Source organism: Chenopodium quinoa, unplaced genomic scaffold (assembly GCF_001683475.1).
Source record: "Chenopodium quinoa cultivar QQ74 unplaced genomic scaffold, ASM168347v1, whole genome shotgun sequence".
Classification (NCBI taxonomy): domain Eukaryota; kingdom Viridiplantae; phylum Streptophyta; class Magnoliopsida; order Caryophyllales; family Amaranthaceae; genus Chenopodium; species Chenopodium quinoa.
In genome coordinates, this window is record NW_018742461.1 from 2459533 (window position 1) to 2474296 (window position 14764).

Genomic DNA, 14764 nt, shown 5'->3' on the forward strand with positions numbered 1-14764 from the left:
ATTGGTGGCTAGGTGGTATAGAATGAGGTGCGGTGGTGGTGGTGATGCAATTGGTGTCTACAGGATAATAGAGAAGGCAAGGAGGGAAAGGTAAATGGTTGGGACAAGGAGCAAAGATAACTCGAGGTTTTACATGAATCGAGTTTGGCCGAGTTTTAGTTAATTTGAAGTTGCTCGAGCAAAAATTCTTATTCGACTTATTGGCTCGATAGAATTTGGTTTATTTGAGCTTTGTTCACATACATGCTCAGTTGCATTTCAAATTTGAGTTCGAGATTGACTGAGTTTAAATCGAATTAGATAAAATAATTGAGTTTCAAGTACCTCGACCATCCATTTAATTTACTTGGACAAATATTCATGTGTAACAAACATTTTAATTTCATTAAAAGGCATACATAGATACTAAAGTAGTTTTAAAACGTCAATTATTATTTCTAGTTTCAACAACCTTACAAGCAAACATGAAGTTATGTTGTTCATTTTATTTACTCAAATTCATTTAATTTATTTATATTAACGACCTTAAAATTTTTGCTCCAACACCGATCTTGTTCATTCACTACTCACGAGTAGTTCACGGAACATCATTTCATTAACACCCCTAGCTAGATAATTAATCTACAACTAATATTCAAATCGTCGTTTATAATAGAGACTTTTTCTTAATTAAGGGACTTTCTTCGAACCACACTCTCTAATAACTCTCTTGCCCTCATAAGATCGAAGAGCCAAGTTTATTCAAACTATAGGCAATCAAAATTGAATGTTACTCATAACTTTACAAGACTTCTTCTAATACACTCTCTGACTCTGAATCTCATGCATAATGCATTAAGTAGATTAGCAAGTGATGACTAGTAAGACAAAAATCTTCGTACCATATTGAATAATTGCTACAAAATTTTAGTCTTTGATTGATATTTAACACAAATTTAATCTAATCATTGTATGGTTTTATTTTCCTTTAGTTTCTACTTTTAAGGGTTTATATTTTTCTACTACATAAGTACTATTGATTCATATTTATTTTTGTCACTATTTGACTCTTCTTTAATATGATAATATCATAGCACTTTGTCAATCAAATTGCTAGCCTTCGCCACATGATTTGGAATTTTGACCAACGACTTTCTCTTATGAAAAATCATGAACTTACATTAGGTATCTAAGAAAAAGCCATCAATTTGTTTGAATGTTTGATTATGCACTAGATTTTGGTGAACAAAACGGTGCGATTACGATGATGTACTATGTAGTGTTTGATTCCTATGAATTTTTTAGTTCTATTAATAGAATTTTCTTATTTTACTAATAGTACTTTTACTAAGTTAAGACAATATCTACAAATTAGATATGAATAGATTTCAATTTATCTCATAGAAAAAATGGTGATATCTTGAATTGCTATGTCGTTAATGGTAGAATATATTGATAATTAATTTGTAAAACTGACTTATTCAAGGTTTTGCTATGTAATACGGAGTACTATCTCTAATCTTCACCTTATTTTTATTACTTTAATATTTTCATTTTTATTACTTGTGTAGTAGAAAATATTAAATTAGTGATTAAACATGTGCATAGTAGAACTTTGTAAAATGACAAATGGGACAAACAATAGCAAACAAACAAAGAATATCTTATGAAAATACAAGGCTTGCATCATAAGCAGATTGATATATTGGGCAAATATATATATTTGACTAATTAATACTCGTATGTACTCCGTAGTATATATTTGTATTTATGTAATTATATGATTTGATGTGCATCACTTAAATACTTAATTAATTGCTTCCCAAATAATCCTTAAGACGTGGTAAATCCGATATGAATATTAAGCCAAAATTTGGTGGTTAACCATTAATCATTTTATCCAGCTTTGGCAGATTTGTAATGAGTTGCTGAAAATGACATTCTACTCTATAGACGTGTTTTATTATATTTGATCAACTACAGAATCTACAAGAATATTTCCCGCCATATAATGTATACGTGTGGAATCATACATGTATTCCGTATACTTGTATTATTTATAATTTATGTGATTGAAAATAATTTTATTTGTTGGGATATATAATTTATGTTATCAATAATACATTATACTGTATTATATTTCATAGTAAATAGTCTTCCTTTTGTCCATTGATTAAACGTAAATTGTATAAACATTATATATTAAGGATTTAAGGACACATTTAAATTAAATATACATACATTAATGATATAGAGTCCAAAATGCCTGCTTAAATCATTATATATTTTTTTGATATAATTATCAAGATATTCTTGAGTGTAATGCTGGTATTTGTTTCTTATCGATTGCAATATATTGTTTTTATATGAAGTATAGTTCAACTGATATAAAATAAGGGTATATAAATTCAGAATTTATACACAGAATACGTACTACCTAATCGGATACGTTATAACTAGTGTCAAAAAATAATACGAAGTAATGAACTTTATCTTATAGGCGTATTAGGTCAAGCAAAAGCTAGGAAGCAAGTTATAAGGAAAATTTTTAATGAGCGAGTTTGCTTCTTTGACCATGTGTAATTATTCCATTGGTTGTTGGAGGGATTAGGGCACGTAACGACCAACCACTGAGTAGCAAAGAGATTACCCATATAACTTACGAAACTCTAATCTTTAATACTTATTATACTTGCTTGTTAGGATCTAAATAAACTTTTCCTCCCGTATCCCGTGTCAACCAAACACGTATTAACAACAATACAAGATACATGTGCACAATATAACATAAATTTCTATAAAAACAAACATAAAAGTCTTATATATATAATCCGTGCATAATAATCTAATCAAGAAATATTATTATAGTTGTCAATATATTTTACGTACTTTATTATAAATCTCCACTTCACATGAATTAAATTATATTGTTTGGGTGAACATTGAAACTCCATGACAAGTTTTATTTAAGGGATAGATAGTTGCTAAATACTTCAACTTACAATACTCACATCAATCAAACAATAATCTCGTACTTACTAAAAAAATTATTCTCTCATAAATTAAAATACTCCTTAGAGTATATACAAAAGTACTCTTAAGAAAAATCCATATTATACTAAATATTACTTCATATGAAGTGTCTTAAAATGTACTCATACATTATAAATTATTATACTTCATTCATGATTATTACACAAATCCTGCTTATACCTACATATTATTCTCTATTTTATGTGTCATACTGCTTATATCTACATATTATTCTCTATTTTATGTGTCATACTCGTACCATAATATGACAATTTTTATACGATAAGATGTGTTATTTTACGGAGTTACCATTGTGACAAGAATATTAAAATCCAATAAAAAGGAAAGTATTAGATTAGACTATGATGTTTTTGTCTTTTTATCATTTTTTTTTTTTTTTTTACAACTTTCTATGTTTATTTAACTTGTCTGTCTTGAATCTTCGCATGTTTCCCTCAAAAAATCTTCTCATGTCTAATTTCCAACAAAGTGCGCTTCACTCTTTCTTCCGCCCTTCACTTTAGAACATCACCAACCATGATCCAAATAATCTCGTCACCCCCCCCCCCCCACCCAACAAAATTTATACTTCTACAATGTATACTTTTGTACTAGTGTAAACATATTGAAATTAGTGACGGATCCAGGAAAAATATTTAACGGGGTTAAAATACATTTAATAAATTTTAATGCGGTCATTTGATTAAAAATATAAGTAATTTTTATAGGAAAAAAAATTAATTCAATAAGAATTTTTTTTTCATATTCAAGTGGGGTCATAGCCTTGCATCCGCCACTGATTGGAATATAAGATATAATTCTTTTGACAAATAAAAGAAGTAACCTATTATTTTAAATTTCTATCCCAAAGCATAATATAAATATTAAATACTCCATTTCGTATAACGGTAAAAATTAATTAATTATAAGATATTGAGACGAATTTAATAAAATTCCACATGATTATGATTTTCCTTGCTTGCGTATGTATCATAATTTATGTAGTTAAAGAGAATAGTATAAATTAAATAATGCATAAGTGCAAATGTTGCAATATTAAAAATAAATAAATAAATAAATAAAAAATAATAAAAAAAAAAAGAAAAAGAAATATGGTTATGTCTTGCAATATTAAAAAAAAAAAAAAAAAAAAAAAAAAAAAAAAAAAAATTGAAAGAAATATGATTATGTCTCACATGGTGGCTTACCTAGTTTATTAGGGTATGCATATAGTAAGTGATAACAAATAAAAATAAAAAAAATAAAAGAATAAATATGGTAAAAGTAATTGTACAATTTGAAAAGTAAAATTTCAATTTTGATTAATATTTTACATTGTAGATTTGTAGGCGCATGACCTAATGCCTGTAATTTGTTATTCCATAAAAAATATATATACTGCTCGATCGTATCATCTTCTTGCCATAACAAATTGACAAAAACTGAAGTTTTGTCATATTTGGTGTGCATGGAAATTTTGTCATAGTTGGTGTACGTGCATGGTAATTTTTTTCTTGGAGCTTAGATTTCATTTGCACCAAGTAGCACAAAGTTAAAGTGTGAGGACTATTTATAAGAATATAGTATCAAGTAAGTTAAGACTTGACTTTTTCTTCAAAAAAAAAAAAAAAAGTTAAGACTTGACTTTCTTAGTAATAAGATTCAATCTATATCTTTACTTAATTTTAAAGATGTGGGGTTCAGAATTTATCAAAGAAAGGTTTTTGAAGGTGGGAGTTTCTATAATTTTTTTTTACTTCCGTTGTATATTCTACCGTAAATATTGAAAAATACAAAACTTGGGGTTTGAAGTAATGTCAAAGTCAGATTCCTAGCTAACTAAAATGTAGATCAGTATAATTTGTTGTTAATCAAAGAAAAATTAGAAACAATATATCAATAATGCATGCTAGTAAGAATAGTTTAATAAGATCCAAGATCATGAGTTCATGACAATGTATTATATATTTATGTTCTATATGGTTTGACTAGATTTTTTTTATATGGTATGTTTTCAAGGGAAAACACATGTGTAAATCAAGTTTATTTTATTTTTTATTAATTAAAAGAGATATAAGAAAAGGAAAATGATAATCATAATGGAAATGGAAGTGGAAGGAAGAAGCTAGATAGATAAGAAGTAGAGAGATAATGTGGTTTTTCTTCCTTCCAAAAGATAATAATATTGTTCACCCCTTGCAAAATGTAATACTTCAATTTGTATTACGAAGTATTATTCATCTTGAAAGATGGTATGGATGGGGATAGGGACGTGGAATCAATTAATGTACGTACCACATAGGCACATACCACATCAAGTCAAATAAAAACCTCCTTTAACCAAAACTACAATCATTATACGTAGTACAATTTCTCATCCCATCTTCTATATTTTTTGTTTCATACTCCCTTCATTTACTAAAGTATTCTATTTTTATACTTTTTTCACTATTTACATACATCACTTTGATCGTTAATGCTTTTACTTTGCACATATGATTAAATAAACTTAGTCATACATGTAATTACTTGTTAGAACTGTCTCAGATCTCTCAATGTTTAGTTTGTGAATACCAATTTCTCATAGGTTAATTATAGTCATCGATAATTAAAGTTATCATTGGTCAAAATTTCACATCCACAAATATACCAACCCTTGCCGCCGAGACACTAAAGACAACCCATCGGAGTAGCTTTAATCAATTAATTATGCATTCCAATTATATCTTTAACATATATATAAAAAAAAATCCCAAAAATCAGTTAGTTAAACAAATTTGAATTCACACTATCATACTTCCTTCAATCTATTAATATTAAACAATGGACTTTTTGTACTATTCATCATTCTTGTTTGACCATATAATATAATTTATACGTTAAGTAGAATACTTTCACAATATCAACTTTTTATAATTTTTACTCTTACACAATTATAGATATTTAGCATTTAAAATATGTTTTAATATGCGTAATTTCATCCTTGTTGCAATATTAATAAAACGGAGTAAGTATACAGTAATATGACTACTATCACTATTGATGGACCAATTTACTCATAAACATTACACACTACCTAAGCACGTGCAAATAATACAACATTAACAATTGGCACAATATTACCACCCTCGAGTCTCACGTGCCACTTCCCCCTTCTCCCTCGTTCTTCCTCCACCCATAAACCCCTATAAATTCTCCCCCTTTTTCTCTTTCTCCCCCCAAACTAAATGACTAAACCCATTTCTCCCTTTTTTTTTTTTTTTTTTCTTCTTCTTAATTCTAAATCAAAATAAATAAATAAAAAAAACCTAACTTCTCTAACTTCCTCAATTCCCACTTTTCCAATTTTACCCTTTTCTCTCTCCTCTTCATTTTCCGGTGATGGATGTCCGGCGACGACAACCACCACCGCCACCGGCGTCGGCGAATTTGAAACAACTTCGCCGGAAAAATTTCGCCGGAGATGAGTCGCCGAAAGCTTCCGACGCTTTACCTCTTCCTCTTTACATCACTAATGGCGTTTTTTCTAACCCTATTTTTTGGGGTTGTTTACTTTCTTCTTCAACGATGGAGGGAGAAGATCAGAAATTCTACCCCTCTTCATGTTGTTTCTCTTTCCGAAATTTCTGCTATTGTTGCTTTTTTAGCTTCATTCATTTATCTTCTAGGGTTCTTCGGAATCGATTTTGTTCAGTCGTTTATTTCACCCAGATCATCTTATGATGATGATGAGGAAGTTATTGAAGAAGTGAGTAATGAACAGCAGATTCTCAAAGAGGATAAGCGAATTCCTTGCGGAATTCCGATTCCTTTACCTGAGAAAAAATTGGAGGTTCATCAATTACCCAAAACCCTAGATCTTACCCCAGAAGATGAAGAAATTGTTCAATCTGTTGTTAAAGGTTCGACACCTTCGTATTCGTTGGAATCGAAGCTTGGTGATTGTTTCCGAGCTGCGAAGATTAGGAGAGAAGCGCTTCAGAGGACTACAGGACGATCAATTGTAGGGTTGCCATTAGATGGGTTCGATTATGAATCGATTTTAGGACAATGCTGCGAAATGCCGGTTGGATTTATCCAGATTCCGGTGGGAATTGCCGGGCCATTGTTGCTAGATGGGATTGAGTATTCGGTACCGATGGCAACGACAGAGGGATGCTTGGTTGCGAGTACTAATCGAGGGTGTAAGGCAATTATGATGTCTGGTGGTGCAGCTAGTGTGATTTTGAAGGATGGGATGACTAGAGCTCCTGTTGTTAGGTTTGGATCAGCTAGAAGAGCTGCTGACCTTAAGTTCTTTCTGGAAGATCCTGCTAATTTCGAAACCATTTCTCTTGTTTTCAACAAGTAAGTCCTTTGATTTTGGGATTTGATTTTGATTTTGATTTTTGCTTTGTTCACTTTTTTTGTGTGGGTAGTTTTTGTTGCTTTTCATCTGATAATGATTGACATCCAGCTAACTATTTAGGAAATTCAAAATGTTTTGATGGTAAATGTTGAATAATGTTGACTATGATGATGTTGATGTTTTTATGTGTTTCAAATTAAATTATGGAAAAATATCTGATTTTTATTTTACTATATTCTTATTTTTATATCCAATCTTAGATTATGGATGAAAGATTTAAACTTTTTGATTTCCATTTTATGTGGATTATTAGCCAATTTTTGGGAATTGGGATCATTTTATTTTTTTTTGAATTTTGTATATGATGATCTTTGATTGTAACTTTGGGCTGATATTTGTGTTATTTGTTGGGTAAAAATAGGTCAAGTAGATTTGCAAGGCTTCAGGAGGTTAAGTGTGCTATTGCTGGAAAGAACTTGTATGTTAGGTTTACTTGCAGAACTGGTGATGCTATGGGAATGAACATGGTTTCTAAAGGTGTTCAAAATGTGTTGGAGTTTCTCCAGAGTGATTTCCCTGACATGGATGTTATTGGCATCTCTGGTGAGCTTATAATTGTTTTGTAACGAGTCGTTATCGTTAATTATATTGGTTTATCATTGATTTGGATTGAACTTACAATTGTTTAGGGAAATTTAGTAGTAAAACTTAAGTTGGGACCTTTTGCAAATGTTTAGGAAACTATTGCTCAGACAAGAAGCCAGCTGCCGTAAACTGGATTGAAGGAAGAGGAAAGTCTGTTGTTTGTGAGGCTGTCATCAAGGAAGACATTGTGAAGAAGGTCCTTAAGACCGATGTAGCTTCCCTTGTAGAGCTTAACATGCTCAAGAATCTTACTGGGTCTGCTGTGGCGGGATCGCTTGGTGGATTCAATGCTCATGCTGCCAACATCGTGTCTGCCATTTACATTGCCACTGGTCAAGATCCAGCACAAAACGTTGAGAGTTCTCAATGTATTACCATGATGGAAGCCGTTAATGACGGCAAGGATTTACATATCTCTGTTAGCATGCCCTCTATTGAGGTAATTGGACTGCTTCATTTATCCATTTCTGTCTGTTTTATGCATATTGCTAAGCTATGTAACGTTATGATATTTCTGATTGATTGTCTGCTATTGGTTCTATCTATTACATTTAAAGGATATTCATTAAATGACTTTACACCAAACTGAACTATGATGGTCCATTGATTTTACACCAATCCAAATTTGAAACTTCAGTCATTTCTATAGATGTAAAACTCAACGCGTATGAGGTGAAACTATTCATGTGCTTGATTTGTCTAGATGCATGCCACGCCATTAGTTGAGCTGTATGTTTTGGAGTATCGGTGGAATTCAAGCTGTAGTGCTCATAAAGGACCACCTTTCTTCAAAAGATTTTTGTTTGCGGTGGAATTAGAGTGATGGTAGGGCAACATTCTTTGTAAAAAGTATGAACGTTTGGTTTAGTTGTGGTTAATTCTCGAGTTTGCCAGACTGCATCACATGTGACAATGCCGACTTGCTAGTGCTATCAAAGTTTTGTGTGGCATCTTTGCGGGTCTACACTAAGATTTTCGTTGCATGTGTCTATGGGGCCATAAATGTACTGTCGATTTGGTCCTTCCCTTTCAATTTAATGACCACGTTTTGATTTTTGTGGTAAAAATTTCATGGTAATTTGCATCGTTGTTATGTAGTATTACCTTGGAACTTTCCTGATACTTACCACTTCTTACTGGTATCAGGTTGGAACAGTGGGAGGCGGTACCCAACTAGCTTCTCAATCAGCTTGCCTTAACTTGCTGGGAGTCAAGGGTGCAAACAGGGAGACTGCTGGAGGAAACGCCAGACTTTTGGCCACTGTTGTTGCCGGATCTGTTCTTGCCGGGGAGCTCTCTTTGATGTCTGCAATTGCTGCCGGGCAACTTGTTAGAAGTCACATGAAATACAATCGATCAAGTAGAGATATGTCTAAAGTTGCCTCTTCCTAAAAAGGCTGCTTTGACATTATCAGAACCTTCAAACTCCTGATCTAGCCGAAAGATCAGTGAGAAAGACCGCATTGAGAGGTCAAAAATGGGAAAGAGAGAAAGAATGGAGGAGAGACCGCGAGTGATCAGCTTTAGCAATCCTTGTACTAGATTAGAGATGTTTCCTCTTCTCTCTTTTCTAGCTCTTGTGTAAAATGGGGAGAAGGGATGTAAGCTTGTGTTGGGTTTCTTTTTTTTTCTTTTTTTCTTGACAGATTACTGCATAGTTCATCATCTTTGATTGAACTTTTAGTTTGCATGTGTTTCAGAAATAAGAAAAAATGTCTATAATTAATTTTATTTATTAACTACTCTATTTTTGTTCTGTATATTCTTCTTTCTTTCCTCCTATTCAGTAGAGGCAGGGCAAGTTCTGGTTGAAATAATAAACGTTCATTCTCAACTCTGTTCTTGTCTATTTTGCATTATTACTATTGAACTCTTAAATTTAAGTCTATTAATTTCTTTCAAATTATTACAATAATAATATTACAAGAAATAATCATGAATGAAATAATATATTTGAATGAAATAATATCAATAATACTTGTATTACGTATCTTATTGTATGGTTTAAATTCAAAGTGTTTTTCACTAATTGGTGAGTACTTAATAAGCTCATTATTCACTTTGTCAAAAAATAGAAAGTTCATTGTTTACTTTTACTGCTAGACGTGCAGATATAAAAGTGTCAAAAACATGTATTGATATACAACTATAATCTAACAAGACTTTTTAAGAAGTGAGCACCAATATACTACGACTTTAAGAGTACATAAAAAGGCATATGCCAATATTTTTAAACCTTTTTCCGACTTTAAATTTATCATGAGTTATAAAATTAGACAGAAAGTCCTTAAATACGATTTTACGAGACTAACAAATTCCAAAATAGTGATAGCATGGTGCACAACTACTACTATATATTCATATTCTACAATCATTACAAATTGTATATCAATGCTAATAGTGATGTATTTGATACTTAATTGAAAAACAATCTTAAGACTTCAACTCTTGGCTGTTACTTAGCTGGGGGAGTGGGTGTGATAGCACGAATCAAAAGTTTCAATAAAAAAAAGAAGGAAGAAGTCGATAAAGTTTTGGTAATCACGTTACATTAATAGCAGGGATTCTCTGGCTAGAAGTTGTCATATTAGTGAGCTTAATCACAATAATTAGTTTTTTGTCCAGGGTTTCCTAATGTGGGCCATTGTGATTATATATACTAATTCTACGCTAATCTTGATCTATAATTATCGTTGGATGGCGAAAGAAAGGCACACACTTAGTGGGGTGTGGAATCATTCATAAGGAAGAGACTAGATCCATCTATGAAATTATTTATTTTCTAGTTATTATTATTGGAGCTATAAGGTTAGTAGGTTACTACTTATATTAATTTTCTAATGTTATACTAGTAATAACATTAATAAGGTTATTAGGAACATAATAACTACTCCGTAAGTAGTTTTGTATGGTAATGATAAAATTAATTAATGAATAGTCATAAAACTTAATAAGGTGGACTCGTTCATAACCAAAGCTAAAATTGTTTATATAGAACATTAATTGACCATTATTTCATGTTACTTTGATTACAATTTTTTTCAACTATATATGGAGTTTATTTGTATATTGCAGACGTGAATTGAACAATATGTCAATATGTATTATTGGACTAAACAATCCCATATGGACGAGGCCATGATAGGGCAAACGAAAACCTAAATAAATTAAAGACAGAGGGACAGAGGGTAATACATGCTTTATTTTAACTTATTTTATTACTAATTAATATATACATAAAATAAATAAAAAAAAAAAATGTCAAATTTTCAAACTATCAAATTCAATTATAAGTATGATTATTATATATAAATAAACTTATGTCTATATATATTGAGAAACATGCATGTGCAATTATGATGAGCTAACAACTCTTCAATATGAACTCCTTCATTGAATAGGGATTATTAATTAGGGACGAAAGAAGACTTTTTTTCTTCTTCTTTGAACTGAAGGAACAAAAATTCAATTAGTGTCCAAATTCTTGTGGAGGACCTTGCTTATTCGCAAGATAGTACCAATTTGATACACATTTTTCTTCCTTGATAACTCACCCTTTAGTGCCCATCAATGCCAAGGAAAAAGGCAATTAACTTTTTGACAACTGATATTAAACTAACTTATGTACGCTCTTTCGGTCTCCAGTCTCTTCAAATTAGTGAGGCAGTCACACACAATCTATGAGTGAAATGATTATTACGAGTATTTTACAAATTTATAAGTTACAAGTTTAGAATAATTCTTACACAAATATTTATATATGGCTAGTCACGCCGTGTGGCTGGAATTACTCGAGTTACTTGGTCAGCAGTTACTCGAATTATTCGGTCAGGGGTTACTTAAGGGGTTACTCGAGAGGTTAGGTCAGGGGTTACTCGGTCAGGGGTTACTCGATCAGGAATAACTCGAGTAACTCTTGACCGAGTAACCCTTCATGTAACCCCCTAAAAAAAATGGTACATCACAAAAAAAAAAAAAAAACAAAAAATGACCCTTGAGTTTTGGCAAAACACGTAAAAGTCATAGTCAATCATCTCGAAGATGACAAATATAGGCATTTTATTAGAGGAAATTACCCCCAAAAATATGGAGTATAGTAAGGAAAATTGTGCGAGTGTGACACTATTGTTATCCTTTTTCGCCGACCACCATGCAAATTCTTCTCGCCTAAAATAAGCCAAGACGAAAACCCAATTTGCACTAACCAATTCTACAACAAAAACAATACGAATTACTAAGTATTAATTTTTATACGACCATGTATGCTGTATGTCCGAATAATCATGTGTTACATCATGGGCTTTTGGCTCCCAAAATGCATAAATATCATGTGTTTAGTTTATCAAGTTTTACATCATGGGCTTTTTTGGTCCTAAAACATATCATGTGTTACATCATGGGCTTTTCCATTTCATTCACAAGGAATTCTAAAGTTGTACAAGTTGTAATTAATGGTAAAAATAGAGGGAGGAAGACTACAATAGTAGGGTGTAACACATTGTAGGTATGATATAGCCATATAGGTATGAATATAGCCATATAGGTATGATATAAAAATTACTAGGAAAGGTCGTTATAATAGAAAAAGGATTTTTAGAGGGCGAGAGGATGCATAAGACAATTTTAAGTAGATGATGGTAAGACTGATAACACAACACTTTTAGTGATAAATTATTGACTAATGTATATGAAGTACTAGTCTATGGTAAAATGACTAGATGTGAGCTATACTAACAAGTGACTTTAAATCCTTAATTCCTACTACAAATAACATAGAAAAACAGACCAATAATGAATTATATTTGTTTGTTTCAAACATATAAGACACATCTACTAAAAAATTGCAGCACAAGAATTTCCGACTTGTGTACAACGACCTTTCAAAGGTGTTTAAAGTTATATACTTTAGCATTTTTATATGTTCATGGAAATATGGAATGATTTATTTTGATGCTTCAACTAGAATGGTAAATATTTTTGGTGTTTTAAAACACAGATTGTGGGTTAAACAATTCGACGGAATAACTTGTAATACGATTAAAAAAAAAAAAAACCAACAAAAATAATAGTCCCGGCGGGGCTCGAACCCGCGACCTTCGGCTCATAAGACCAACGCTCTAACCAACTGAGCTACGGGACTTATTGTTGTGTAATTAAGTAAAGTAATTTTATTTAGACATGAAATAAATCAGCTTTGTTGTAGTGGGCTTTAAAAGGAAGGCTTTGTGCACAAGCCCAAGCAGATTCCCAAAGTACAAAACCAAGTCTGGCAACTCCCCTGCAAAAGTAAAAAGCCCATCATATGTTTTCTCGCCTTTTTCTCTTTCCTACACCAACCACACTGTTATGTTTTACAGAAATTCAGCCATTTTTACGGAGTTTATGTTTTTTTCGAATTAATGTTAATTGCAATTGTCCATATGATACAAATATTAAGGATTTAAGGTATACATTTATACATTATATAGTATAGCTCCGTTGCAATTTAAAAAATATTGCAATTATAATTAGACGGAGCAACCTAATAAAGTATTAAAATGCTCCTCCAAACAAAATATCTGACACTTTTGTTACGGTGTATGTATATTATCTTACCTCTAACTTGTAAGGTATTTTCTTCCTTTCCAAATGTACAATAACTAACGTTTGCCACAATATATTTGAAGGTCAGATTTCAACTTTTTGGCTTGCTTATAGAGTTTTAAATCACGAGATGCATAAAAAACTTACTATTTTAATACTACGTACGAAAGTTGTTTAATGAGTTGCAATATCAACGAACTTTAATTTATTATCGTTAAAAAATCAATTACTGCAAAGTACGAAATTAAAAATTCCTATCCACCACACAAAGGAAACCCAAGATCATCCAATAACACTCACTTGTGAGTATTGCAAAAAGCTGTGTATACAACTCGATCAAAAAGCTTCAATAATACGGAGTATGGTAACACATTTTTGGTAGTTTTCTTCTTTACCTTAGAAATAACTAAAGAAAATTGCCAATTTAGGACAACAATAAAGTAACTAAAAACGACCCTTTAAAAAGTGTAGTGGGAATATTAGATGTTCGTTTAAAGAGACAACGGTCGTTTTATGAACATGCAGTTAAGTTTTCCTTGATGACCGTGTTATTTTTACAGCCATTGATAAAATAAAATTAGATATTCGATGCTCCATTTTTACCCATTTTATGTTGTTGGATACAATGGACCCTCCACTAACCGCATATTCTTGCTTCCATATTTTGGGACATTCTTGTTCCTGCTGTTTTATTTTTGCTATAGTTCCAATGTTTTCTTTAACTCGTTTGACTGATATATTTTACCACTGCTTTTTTCTCTTTTTGTGTTGTTATTGTTTTTGAAATTTGGATTAAGCTATTTAGAGAATCGTTCAGTTGTGAATAAGAGAGGTTGTTACGTTTTGATATCACTTAATTCATTGAGCGAGCAATTTGCTAGCTACGAGTATATATATGAAGTATGTATAAGAATTTTCATGCGATCCTAGCTACTATACTATAACGAACATAATTTCATAGCTTTAAAAAAGTCTCTTCAATAACATTAAAATTCACAAAAAATTAGAAATTACGTGAGTACTCTATTTGAAGATTGAAGACATCGGCTTTTTTTAAAATTATAATCTTACAAATGTAATCCACATTAAAATTATGTTATCATGTTATACATATACTCATTATTTACTTATATATATCTAAATAAAATTAAAGCGTTAAATGTATAATGCATCAAG

General features: G+C 31.3%; 1 protein-coding gene and 1 non-coding gene across 2 annotated transcripts; one reads left to right on the forward strand and one right to left on the reverse strand.

Moving 5' to 3' along the window:
- The first annotated feature begins 6268 nt into the window (after positions 1–6268).
- On the forward strand, positions 6269–9745 carry LOC110718708 (3-hydroxy-3-methylglutaryl-coenzyme A reductase-like). Its single transcript, XM_021897597.1, is given in 5 exon segments — positions 6269–6534; positions 6536–7359; positions 7782–7963; positions 8098–8444; positions 9152–9745. Coding segments are annotated over 5 exon segments (1740 nt in total). The 5' UTR covers positions 6269–6393; the 3' UTR covers positions 9398–9745.
- A 3326-nt stretch (positions 9746–13071) lies between these two features.
- Positions 13072–13145, reverse strand: TRNAI-UAU. Its single transcript has one exon. It is a non-coding gene; the product is annotated as a tRNA-Ile (tRNA).
- Positions 13146–14764: the final 1619 nt, after the last annotated feature.